This window comes from Brachyistius frenatus, unplaced genomic scaffold, assembly GCF_029030835.1.
Source record: "Brachyistius frenatus isolate BFR_SWC_R1_liver_20210118 unplaced genomic scaffold, ASM2903083v1 Contig_2, whole genome shotgun sequence".
Lineage (NCBI taxonomy): Eukaryota > Metazoa > Chordata > Actinopteri > Embiotocidae > Brachyistius > Brachyistius frenatus.
This window is the reverse complement of record NW_027210601.1, coordinates 3,176,185-3,187,435: the sequence shown is the minus strand read 5'-3', so window position 1 is coordinate 3,187,435 and position 11,251 is coordinate 3,176,185. Positions and strand designations below refer to the sequence as shown.

Below are 11,251 nucleotides of genomic sequence, written 5' to 3'. Positions count from 1 at the left end.
GTCGGTTATATGCCATGTTTAATATTTTGAAGCATGGATTGGTTATTACCAAAAAAAAAGATTACAAAATAGGTGCAAGAAAGGGGATAAATCATATTCTATTTTTCAACACTGAGTACATACAATAATATGATCATCTGTAACGTAATATATGTTCACAAATTATTCATGTGCAAGAAATGCTCAACTCCCCTTCTTTCCAGTGCTTTATTAAATCTAACAACCCCTAACAACCTAACAAAACTGCTGAATTTGAGTTTAAAGACGTTGAAATATACCCTGTTGTGTGTGTTAAGTCGCTCACCACTTTGAGTGCAACAACTAGCTCCGGATAAGTTGAGGTATGAAAAACAGAGGGAAAACACTACACCCACTGAAGGCCCCATGTTCTGCACAAACTAACTGCTGGACCGCTTCCCTCATGTGGAGTTGTAGTGTTTACAAATTGCATAAGACAAAGGGCCGTTGCACTTCTGTCCTCTATCTCTCTTGATTTACATTTCTCCTCCTCCTCTTCCTCCTCTTTAACGCCCACTTTTCTTTCCCCCCCTCTTACTCTTGCACTGATTCAATCTTTCTTCTCCGCCGACTCGCCTCCCTCTTTGGGTTTCTCATCTGTTTTGAACTCCAGGAAGAAGTCGTTGCAGGCGACTGTAAGGGCGCCCATCAGAATGATGAACTCGGTGAAGTCCACCTCCCCGTCATTGTTGGAGTCCAAGTCGTTCATCACCTTCTCAACTGCCTCATTATCTTTGGAGTTCTGTCAGTGGGGAACAGAGAGGGTTAAGAATGTGTTCTCTGTTGTGTGTGTGTGTGTGTGTGTGTGTGTGTGTGTGTGTGTGTGTGTGTGTGTGTGTGTGTGTGTGTGTGTGTGTGTGTGTGTGTGTGTGTGTGTGTGTGTGTGTGTGTGTGAGTGAGCGGGCATACATTGCTGCACAGGCTAGTTCCAGCATGTGTGTTTGAGTATGTGAATGCATACTTTTGCTTGTGTGATGCATATTTTGAAAACTGCCTTAGTGTGTTAGTGTACAACTACTTATTTGCTTCTTGGCACAGTCTGACACTCACCCCTAAGTAAGTCCCCAGCTCTTCTATCAGGAGCTCCTTCAGTTCACCCCTGCTCAGAGTGTACTTGTCGCCTTCCTTCCCCGAATACTTGTGGAAGGTCTTTATGAGCATCTGCATGGCACTCTCCAGGTTGGAACTGGGCTCCTTGGACATGCTGTGAAAGGAATCGGGTCAAAAGGTCAGACTCTGTCACAAAATGCCCGCTCCAGCCCATGATGCATGTGCGGTCACATAGCAATCAAGGGTGAAGCCACCTCCAAGACAAAGTGATAGTTGGAGAGTCAGATTGATGGATAGAAGGAAATCAGGGAGATGTTTTCCTATTTCTACACAACGGGTTGAATAACACTCTGCGAGCAGTGCAGAGGCTATTACTGACCCGAATTTAATTAATTGGGGCACTAAGTGTGTGTGACCTTACTGGGTTTTACATTTCAGAGGTTTGGATGGAAAGATGGAGTACAGCTTTGGAAAAGCTTTTTGAACAGTCTTACACACATTGTGTCCGGCATCTTGGAGCTTCTTGTGCTGGACTCGTGGAGAGACTGTGCACACACAGACACAAATAAGTCACTGTCAATGGTGCAAAGTTTGAGCATGAAGACTTTCTGTCTCATTGCTTTAAAAACATGCACACCCGTTATTGTTCTTATGGCCCTCAGGTTATCACTCTTGTAAGCTGAATTGGTAATGCATATAGCGATTGACACTGCGGTATCAGAGAAAAGACGCTTGTAAAACATGTCTGTCGATCGTGTAACAGTCTTATCATTCAAAACCAGGAGTGAAACACAACACTCGTCTGGTGATCACATTCAGAAACTAAGGGGGCGAGTAACCTGAGGTGTCACGATATACACTAACATACAGATGAGAGTATTTACTCCCACACTTGCTTAGACACATTTAACCTTTATGCTCAGGTTTAAAGTTGGACAAAGAGTTCCGTTGACATTAATCCACACAAAATACAGAAGGACACAATCAATCCGCAATTCTCCCTGTGCATGATTTATTCACCATCAAGTATTACAAAAGGAGACATGAATGTCAGTGAGCGGCTATTGCCTCTCATCATGCTGCAGCGCATTGGACCAGAGAGGTCAGAGTTGCAGGCAGACAAAAGAGGAGGCCGGAGGACACCAAAGCTGGCTAACTGGAAAATCTATAGGGGTCATCTGTCTCACTGTCTGCCACAATACAATAGGAAACCATGGAGACGAAAATGCTATCAGTTACACAATATTGCAGATGATAATAATGCATATGCACGGTGTAATCTTAGTGGTGGAACAATGAGTGATGAATAATGTAAAAAATTTGGAGCAGAAAGTATTGCATGTATGATTACAGCTATTTATTCTAAATTAAAGCTGCGTAAATGTTCATTTCCTAACTCTGCTTTGCCACAAATCCCTATCGGCTTCACTTGTTTCCATATTTTTCTGGTGTATAAAATTCCTGTCAACTTTTCTCAAAGCTTGCACATCAATGGAAAGCATGCACGTTGTTAAGACAAAGTCATCGAATGAGCAGGTCTGCTGCTAAGCGCCCGCTGCCCAGTGTCTTTAAAGCTTTTTGATTCTCCTGCAGTTGCACAGCCTAATAAAATACTTCACAAGCTTGATCAGATGCGGAGGAGAAAGTCGAGCGAAGCAACCCGTACAAGTTGTCTGTCTTACCTGAGTGCTGATGGAGGGCCTCCTTTGTCTTTAAAGAGGTGCAGGGGACAGAGCCAAGGCCGAGATGGATGGGGGAGAGAGTTTGCCAGTGGCTTAAATATCACCTGTCCCTCTCCCTCCAACTCCTCCCCCTCCTCACCCCCCCCAAACTCCTTCACCCACTTATCTGCTTCTGTTTCTCTTACCTACCCCCCCTCTCTCTCTGCAGGTGTTTTCTCTCCCTTCCTCTCCTCATCACACGTGCACATTATGTGATATGTGGATTTTTAAGTGAGAAAGCCACAAATGCAAACATGTTACTGTCACAGTTTTATTCAATATTGTGTACAAAGAATAAGCAAACATGATACAGCAATACATGTGAAGTTGAAATATTAGCATAGTGAAGTTTATTGGACATGTCAGTGGACTGAAACGAGTCCAAATGCTAAGCTCACACATACCCTCGAGTACTTGGCAGGAAATAAACAGAGTACATCTACGCAGAGTGATGAAAGCCTGCACAATATCCTGGGAGTGGTCGTATAATCACAAACATGTTGACCCAATGAGGCTTAAAAGCACATCCACATATTTGTTGGTACACTTTATATATTCACTTGGAGGGAGGATTCCTAACAGGCTTTTTATCTTCATCTACTGTGTGTCAGAATGAATGAGACGTATTGTGCTGTAATAGAAGTCTGGCTGCAAACACTCCCTGCTGCAAATCTGCTGTGCGCGGTTCCAGCATGTTTTTAATCTACACGAGTTAAGGCTGGGTGGGGTTTACACTTTAGGAGAGTGAACAAAAACTGCCAGGGCAGACAGTTCGACAAGCTCTGGTACTGTAAGCCCATCTGCTATTTCAAACAGGTTCAAATACAAAATTAATTGTGGTGAAATAACTTCCGGATGATGTTTAATCCAGATCTGCTCACTTAAAATACTGGAATTTAGTCATTTTAACCCGCCAGGGAAGTAAATTTAGTTTGATTCACCAGACTGCAACTTTAACTCAGCTACTCTAAAGCAGCACCACAGGGGTTGTTATGATGGAAAGGTGGACTTTCCAATAAACATATACTGCATGCATGTACTGCAGATATCGCAAGAGACTGATGTTTCTATTATTCACAGGAAGTCCCGAAAAAGTATTCTGATATAAAAAATGGTATATAGATTTTAATAACAGAAATTATAGTCTAAAAAGGTCCAGAATGTGCAAGAAGTTTGTTAGTAATAGCAAATGCAGGAAACACAGCGTTGTGCGAGTATAAAGGCTGAGCAGAGTAAGTGTAAATGAGAGTATTTACAATGGGAGTGTCGCAGTGAGGCAAGGTGATCACATGACTCGAGCTTATTTGTCTTGCCCGTTTTGCTGTGGAGCAGTTTGAAGTGCCAGGTGCTCTGACAGTGCAAAAGGTGCACATTTGGTAGTGTGCCCGAAACGCGTGCACTCCGCAACTGGCCACCTATAACATAGCAGGCCTGCAACACAAGCCTTTTTCTCATGGCTGCATTATTGATGACGAGACAATTTACAAATCATTAAATTGTAATTAACAAATTGCATATAACGAGACAAAGAAGCACATTTTCAAGTGATCTCCATAGTGGTCCAAACAAGAGTTAGGTATAGGTTTAAAAGTTAAATATAAAGAGGCCAAGTAGAACTTAAATAATGGCCACATTAATGGTAATACAATGATAATATCTAGGAAATATGGTGATAGCATGCAACATCTTATTATTATGCTGTTGTAAAAGACAACACCACAAAGATTCATATTGACGGCTCAGTATTTTTTTTTTTTTTTTTTTTTTTTTGCTTAAAAAAGTACAACGTCTGACAACGATCCCTTTGACACTACCACCTGGTCTAATGGGCATGATCACTGGAGCCCGGGATTACTTTCATGTAATTGTTTGCGTCCCAGGGTGTGTTACCCATTAAATGCCTAATCCAGTAATTTCCCAGTGCCTGCTACACAAGGATCCAGTTGCAGGTCAAACGGGGTCTTTAAACTGTACAAGGGTGTGACCGACAAACAAACACGTAAACCTGACCAACCGGATGCCTAAACTAGCAGAAAACAACAAACAACAATGAGCATTTTTAAAAGGGAGCCTCCACAACAGAGGTCAAGTTTCTACTGAGACCTTTATTGTCACTCCCCTTCTATCCAGTGCTACCCGGGGTCACTCCAGATAATGTACTGTCCAGCACGGGTCAGTAAGTAGAACCTGCCATGGTTTTAAAAGCAAAATAACAACAAAGGCACTAATTTTTAAAAAAAGTGTTTCCACCAAGTGACACCTGTTATGGGTTTCTTGACTTCTTGATGTTTTGTTATCTTGTTCTTCTCCTCCACCTCTAATCCAGGTGGATTAGGTTGCATGAAAACCTTCCCTGACCTGTTCCTCTAGTCACCAGCCTGCTCCCATGGGACTATTGTGGGCTCCCTTTTGACCGTAAGGATCCTTTGGTGTGGATTCCATCCTCAAACCTTAATTATTTAACCAAAGGTCACACCTGATCTTCCAGGTCCAAATTTATGGCTGATTACCAGTGAAGAGAATATACTATGAACTTCAGATGAACTTTTTGGGGATTTACACAGAGAAAGAAGCAGAGAGTCCATAAAGTAGACTAGGAAGAGATAGATGAGGGTGTGACGGGGCATTGAGAACACAATTAAGGCGATGTGAAGTAATGCAAAGCTCCATCAAAACAGTTTGTTTATTGTCATGCTAAGCAAGCTCCATAGCAGTGAATTCAAAGGGGAGAATGTAAACAAAACAAAAAAAGGTTTGGTGTCAGATTTGCATGCAACCATTAAAAGAATGGTTGGAAATGCGATTATTGACTTTTGTTCCAAGAGATAGATGGGAAGACTTGTACCAGTCTCACATCTGTATGGCCATGCATAAACACTAAGAGAAACAGTGAGCCTGGCTCTTTCCAACCAACTCTTTATATCTTGTTTGCTTTTTACCACAAAAACTCAATTTTGAGGAAACAAAAAAAGAATGTAATTAGTGAGCTTCAGAGGTGCTTGTAGATGTTATGGACAATGCTAAGCTAGTAGTTTACCTGTTTCGAGTCTTTATACTCAGCTGAGTTAACTGGCTGGTGGCTGTAGCTTCAGTCAATGGATGCATATAAGAGTAGTGTCATTTGGCTAATAAGCTAATAGACGCATTTCCCAAAATGTGAAACTATTCCTTTAAGTCCCTTGCAAGATGTAAATTACTTTTTTCAAACCCTAACCAAGTAGTTTTTGTGCTTAACCCTAACCAAACTGTGTCACATTTAACCAAAACCATGATCTTTTCCTAAACCTCATTTTTGTTGCTTGAATCTAAGGCACCTTGTTCGTGTCTCTGAGACGCCAATGGGCCGAGACAAAACGGCAATATTGACATCCTGGAATGAGAACAGGTTGAATGTATACCACATCAAGGACCTATAGCACTGCGCGATGTAAGGCTGCATGATACAGCTGTGGAAGAGGCCCAGACAGAGAGAACACCAGGAGTAAGGACTCCTTGTCTGCAGTGGTGTGTTAAGATGCGGTAACACTTTGGTCACGTGTGCAGGAAAGTCATAGTTTGCAGAAAAGTTTCACAGGGATTCGGCATGCACATGGTAGTGTACGTTTGCATGCTATCATAGTATATAATCATAATGAGGTAAATGTGCTATATAGTGGGATGCACATGCTGTATTATGAACATAGTGGTAACTACTGGTACAAAGCAATAGTTCTACTGGTATGTACACAAATCGTTTCTCATAAAATGAGTGGTGGTCTTTCAGAGCTGGGTTTGTGGTGTTTGAACTTTCATCAATATTTTGTATTCAAAAGTTGTATATTAAAAAAATAAAATAATCGTTGTTGGATTTCAAACTTATTTTGGTATTATTAATGCTGTGTTTTGTGTAGTGTTGAATGTAAATGTGTAGTGCGACTTTTTTTTGTGAAGGAATGGATTGTCCCCTATGAGGTCGCCTCCTCTGTCTTCTTCTCCACTTCTTCTTCCACTGCAGCAGCCACCTTCTCTACAGCCTCTTCCACCTTTACCGTTTCCTCCACTTCTTTCACAACCTCTTCTACTGCTGCTGCGGCCGCCTCCACTGCTGCCGGCATTGCTGCTGCCGGCACTGCTGCTGCCGGCACTGCTGCTGCCAGCACTGCTGCTGCTGCTGCTGCCGGCTCTTCCTTTGCTGTTTCAGGCTGTGTCTCCCCCTCTGCCGTTGCTTCTACCTTTACATCTACTTTTGCATCTGCCTTTGCTTCTACCTTCACTTCAGCATTTGCTTCTGCCTTTGCCTCTTCATTTGCCTCTGGCTTTGCTTCCTCCTTTGCCTCTGGCTTCCCTTCCTCTTTGTCGGGGGTGCACTGTGCAACTTGTCCGGATGCAGCGTTCTGTGCAGGCTCCTCTTTGGCGAGGCCACGCTGCTCGCTGAGCGAGGACGCCAGGTAGCCGATTAGCTTCATGTACTCCTCGAAGCCAACCTTGCCATCGTGGTCTGTGTCCAGTCCCTGGCCCATGTTGCTGACCGCCTCCTTGCTCTCTGTGCCCTGGGTGGTAGGCACACACAACCATCAGACAATGGTGATGAGTAACTCTACCTGGACTCTCATTAGTGAAATCACTACACACGATTAGTAAATGACCCTCTATCAGTGGCTCAATTTACATTATAATGTAGATGAATGTCATTCTATCATATTGGATCACTTTCCTCCTTCACCTACTGTAACTGGTCACAATCACAATCATGTTAAAAATATGGACAGGTTAAGCCTGGCCAGTGCTAATACTACAATATTACTGTGTGCTGTTGTGTGAGACGGTTACATAATGCAAGTGCTTGCAACAATTCAGAGAAGTTCAATAAAGATTTCCTAACCGAAAGAATGTTGCTGAACTGGGATGTGACGAGGTTTTGGAAATCTTTCTTTCCTAGACTCTCCTTTCCTTTGGAGGACTTCATGAAGACCTTCACCATGGTCGCAATGGCATCCTCCATGACTCCTCTCTCTGGGAAAAGAAGAAGTCAAGAGGTGTGAGATAGGGAGGGGGGGGAGGGGGAGATAGCTAGATAGATAGATAGATAGATAGATAGATAGATAGATAGATAGATAGATAGATAGATAGATAGATAGATAGATAGATAGATAGATCATGGCTGAGGTGATTAAACCATTGTCGTGGGCTGTGTAAAGGGGGGAAATTGCAGGACAGTCGGATTCCAAACACACTTGAGTAACAGGCACATGCAGTGGAAAATGAAACAGAGGATCTCCTCATGTCCCTGTGAGGGCTTTCGTTTCAGGTGTTGAGCCTAGAGCCGCAATAAGGGAGGGATGGTGACGTGAAATAAGTGGGGAGGGTGAGAGGGAGTCTGATTGAGAGACAAGCTGTGATGCACAATGGAAGTTCTGATCTTTGATAGGTCATCTGATCTACTGAAGCTGCTGAGGGGACTGGGTTTCAGATTACCCAAGGGATTACCTAGTCCCTGTCTGCTCCTCTCTCCCTCTCCTTTCTTTCTGTCTTGCCTTTGCTACCTTGCCAACTGTACTTGCCTCTCTCTTTCAGTGCCACTCTCTCTTCCTTTACCTGCCACTGTGTCATCCTTGTTTTCACTCGGCTACTCTTTTTTTTTTTTTTCTTCTCAAGCCACTGACCTCAATGACTCTTGTATACAAACACACTAATGTTTCTGACAGTTAGGCTACAGCTAACCAGTTTATCATTACACATCAACAGTTTATCCCAATACATTCAAACAGCCCAAATATTTGAGAGTCTGCCAGACTTGGACAGAGAGACAATCAAGAGTTAAGATCTCGGCGGATGTATAACTAACCGACACACATTGCTCAAACTGTAACAAGCCAGTAGGTGAGACATGTTTGTAGGAATTCCATTCATTGCTGTCTGTGGAGATCACTTAGACAGGAATTTACAGGCCAACTCCGAGCTAGTTTGCCCCAAAGCAGCAAGAGGATATGTTTGAGGCAAATGTAGTCGTCTGTCAGCTTCAATATTCAAATTCGTCAGCGCAAACAGGGAGGTTACACTGACGAGAAAACGCACCATATAGACTCTTTGTTCCAACAACCAATGTCGTCTTGCTCGTGTCACTTGGTAATTTGTAGACAGCAAATCAATATCTCAATTACTGAAGTGCACATTTCACTAAAGCACCCTCCAAGTAAGCAATTTAGTCACCACAAGCATAGGATATGTGGCCAATTAGGGCATGTGCCTGTTAGTCTCATTAAGGGACAACAAGCTCTGACAGCATAGGGCCATTATAATCTGACATTTCACTCGACCCCTTTCAGATTTTGCAAGTGTCCTGGTGATTTCTAACCGTCTGTCCCACTGAGCCACCCCATGAGCACACCACAACCACAAGTTTGCATGCAACGGTGAGAACATATATTTCTGATTATGAAAATAGGTTGTTTTAAGAATGCATTTTAAAATACAAGTTATTTTGGCACCTCTTTTTTTTTTTTTTTTTTTTTTTTAATTACCACCCTTAGATGACAGTTTTTTGTTATATCATAGTCCTGTAGGAACGTTAGGGGACTTCTTCCTGCACCAGTGACACACCCTCTGCTGCCTGAGTACACAAGGGCCTCAACAGCTCTCAGTGTGCCCTACCCCATAACAACCCCAAAAGACATTTATTCTATTCTTGGATTTCCATTTCTGTCCATTCTCACATTAATTATTTAGACACCGACCTGTCTTAATGTGGTATTGCTTGGATAGCGTGCCCTAATTTAGACAAATTAAGTCAAGACTTCAACTGTCCCACGTCAGAGCTTCATGTTGTCCAACTCGAGAGACAAACTAATCTCCGTTATTTGCCTTAAAAGCCCCCAAAACAACGACGCAAATAATTAAATATACAGCCCTACAACTAGAGGTTTCCCGTTTCCCTCCAGAGCCCAAAGGAGATTGAGTGTTACGTTTCCAAATAGGCGAATGTGATACGGTATGTGCGCAGAGTAATGACAATACTACCGCTAGTGTGGCATAAAATATTAACAGAGGAACAAGTTAGGTTGTGGCTGTAAATTGCGGCGAGCAGACGTGCAGTGACCGTCTTGCATCCAATTCTTCAGCGAGGTTTGAAAATAGAGACACCTGAACGTTGAAACGTGTGCGTGACATTATCAATATAAGCATCAGGTTTGCCAGAACTCACGCCACAGGTTTAAATATTGAGAAACAGTAATGACACACGTTGTTATACACGACACAACTCAACAAATCCACCCAGTAAGCCAGACTGTCACTCCTGTGGGCCTCTTTCTAAATACCATATTGTCTCAAAATGGTCAAAACCTTTCTCAAAAATGCGCTTTTACGCGCGACCCGGTTGCCCAATGGTTGTGCAACGTTTAAGCCCAATACTCTGTCACCTCGAGTCACTTTAGTTCTTGACACGATGTCTGCAACTGATCGACAACTTGACAACTGATCTCTATCAAAATATCACATATCTTTCCCTGAAGAGGAGACGTAGAAGAATATGGCAATCACGCACAGCCAACAAAACTGAAAAGTAAAAGCAAATAAAAGCAAAATAGCGACCAACTCTCATGATTTGCACTTTAATGAAAGTGCAACTTGAGCCCAAAACTTCGGAGGACTGGAGTCACTGAAACCGTCCTGCAGTCAGACAGCGGCCAAGTTTCATGGGATGGCTCTTGCAAGAGTTTATCGAAACGTGGCAAAAACGACGAGCAAATAAGCAGCTTCTACGGAGGAGAAACCCCATATAAACCAAAAAGACGCATTCAACTCACCGTTTACCGTCTGCGGGACAAGAGAAGTGTGTAAATGTGCGCAAATTTGAGTTTCTGCCCTCTTCTCCGCCTTTCTTCGTTGCTTTGAGCCCAGAGAACTTGCCAAACTAGTAGGACTGCAGATTCTCTTCCGTGATTTAGTTTTTTTTTTTTTTCTGTCCTTAAAACTTTTCCCCCTCACAAGTCAAAGGGCGTGTACCTGGAAGAGAGAGAGAGAGAGAGAGAAAGAGAACCGGGAATGTGGAAGAGCGCGACCCTAACGCTCATGAAAAGCGAGTTAAAGTGTATCAAAACACTTATACTTGTTTTGTTTTTTTATTGGAATTATATTTGGCTCACGGGCCAGCTGTTTCACGTCATGTGTGATTTGCTCAGTTTCACGCCAACCCGCCAGGCTTGTGGCTTGGAGCTGCTTCATGCTGGGACGAGGAGACAGGGCGGGTGGGATTACTTCATCTGCACAAGTCTCAGGCGTTTTTCAAAAGTATTTCACTTCTTAAATGAAGAGACAGGAACAACTTTGAAATAGAAAGTAGCAATATTCATAAGCCAGAATCTTATCATTCTGCTTAGGGAGGAACACCTACGCATCTGCATGGCAGCTAACAACACAAATGTGTTACAGGGACAATTTCAGTCCTTTAGTACCCCATGAAAAGTGCCAAGCAAAATAATATT

At 42.8% G+C, this 11,251-nt stretch overlaps 2 protein-coding genes across 3 annotated transcripts; both read right to left on the bottom strand.

Annotated features, from left to right (window-relative positions):
• Positions 1-2,813, bottom strand: s100s (S100 calcium binding protein S). 2 transcript variants are annotated; one of them, XM_069693522.1, is made up of 4 exons: positions 2,751-2,813; positions 1,567-1,613; positions 1,069-1,222; positions 1-760 (listed from the first exon to the last, which is right to left on the bottom strand). In XM_069693522.1, the coding sequence occupies exons 2-4, from the start codon at positions 1,578-1,580 to the stop codon at positions 569-571; spliced, it is 360 nt and encodes a 119-aa protein (XP_069549623.1). In that variant the 5' UTR covers positions 1,581-1,613; positions 2,751-2,813; the 3' UTR covers positions 1-568. The 2 variants fall into 2 exon arrangements, with proteins under 2 accessions (XP_069549623.1, XP_069549633.1); XM_069693532.1 differs by lacking the exon at positions 1,567-1,613 and having other exon boundaries at positions 2,751-2,798.
• A 227-nt stretch (positions 2,814-3,040) lies between these two features.
• Positions 3,041-10,844, bottom strand: s100u (S100 calcium binding protein U). The gene is made up of 4 exons (XM_069693495.1): positions 10,574-10,844; positions 7,651-7,781; positions 7,037-7,318; positions 3,041-7,000 (listed from the first exon to the last, which is right to left on the bottom strand). The coding sequence occupies exons 2-4, from the start codon at positions 7,768-7,770 to the stop codon at positions 6,734-6,736; spliced, it is 669 nt and encodes a 222-aa protein (XP_069549596.1). The 5' UTR covers positions 7,771-7,781; positions 10,574-10,844; the 3' UTR covers positions 3,041-6,733.
• Positions 10,845-11,251: the final 407 nt, after the last annotated feature.

Excerpts from the sequence above, each read along its gene's own strand:
- s100s (XM_069693522.1), bottom strand. Across the intron at positions 761-1,068 it reads AGCTGGGGACTTACTTAGGG|AACTCCAAAGATAATGAGGC; the intron begins GTGAGTGTCAGA and ends CCCCACTGACAG.
- s100u (XM_069693495.1), bottom strand. The coding sequence starts at position 7,770 with ATGGAGGATGCCATTGCGACCATGGTGAAGGTCTTCATGAAGTCCTCC. Across the intron at positions 7,319-7,650 it reads AGTTCAGCAACATTCTTTCG|GGCACAGAGAGCAAGGAGGC; the intron begins GTTAGGAAATCT and ends CCTACCACCCAG. Across the intron at positions 7,001-7,036 it reads AAGCAAATGCTGAAGTGAAG|GTAGAAGCAACGGCAGAGGG; the intron begins GTAGAAGCAAAG and ends GTAGATGTAAAG.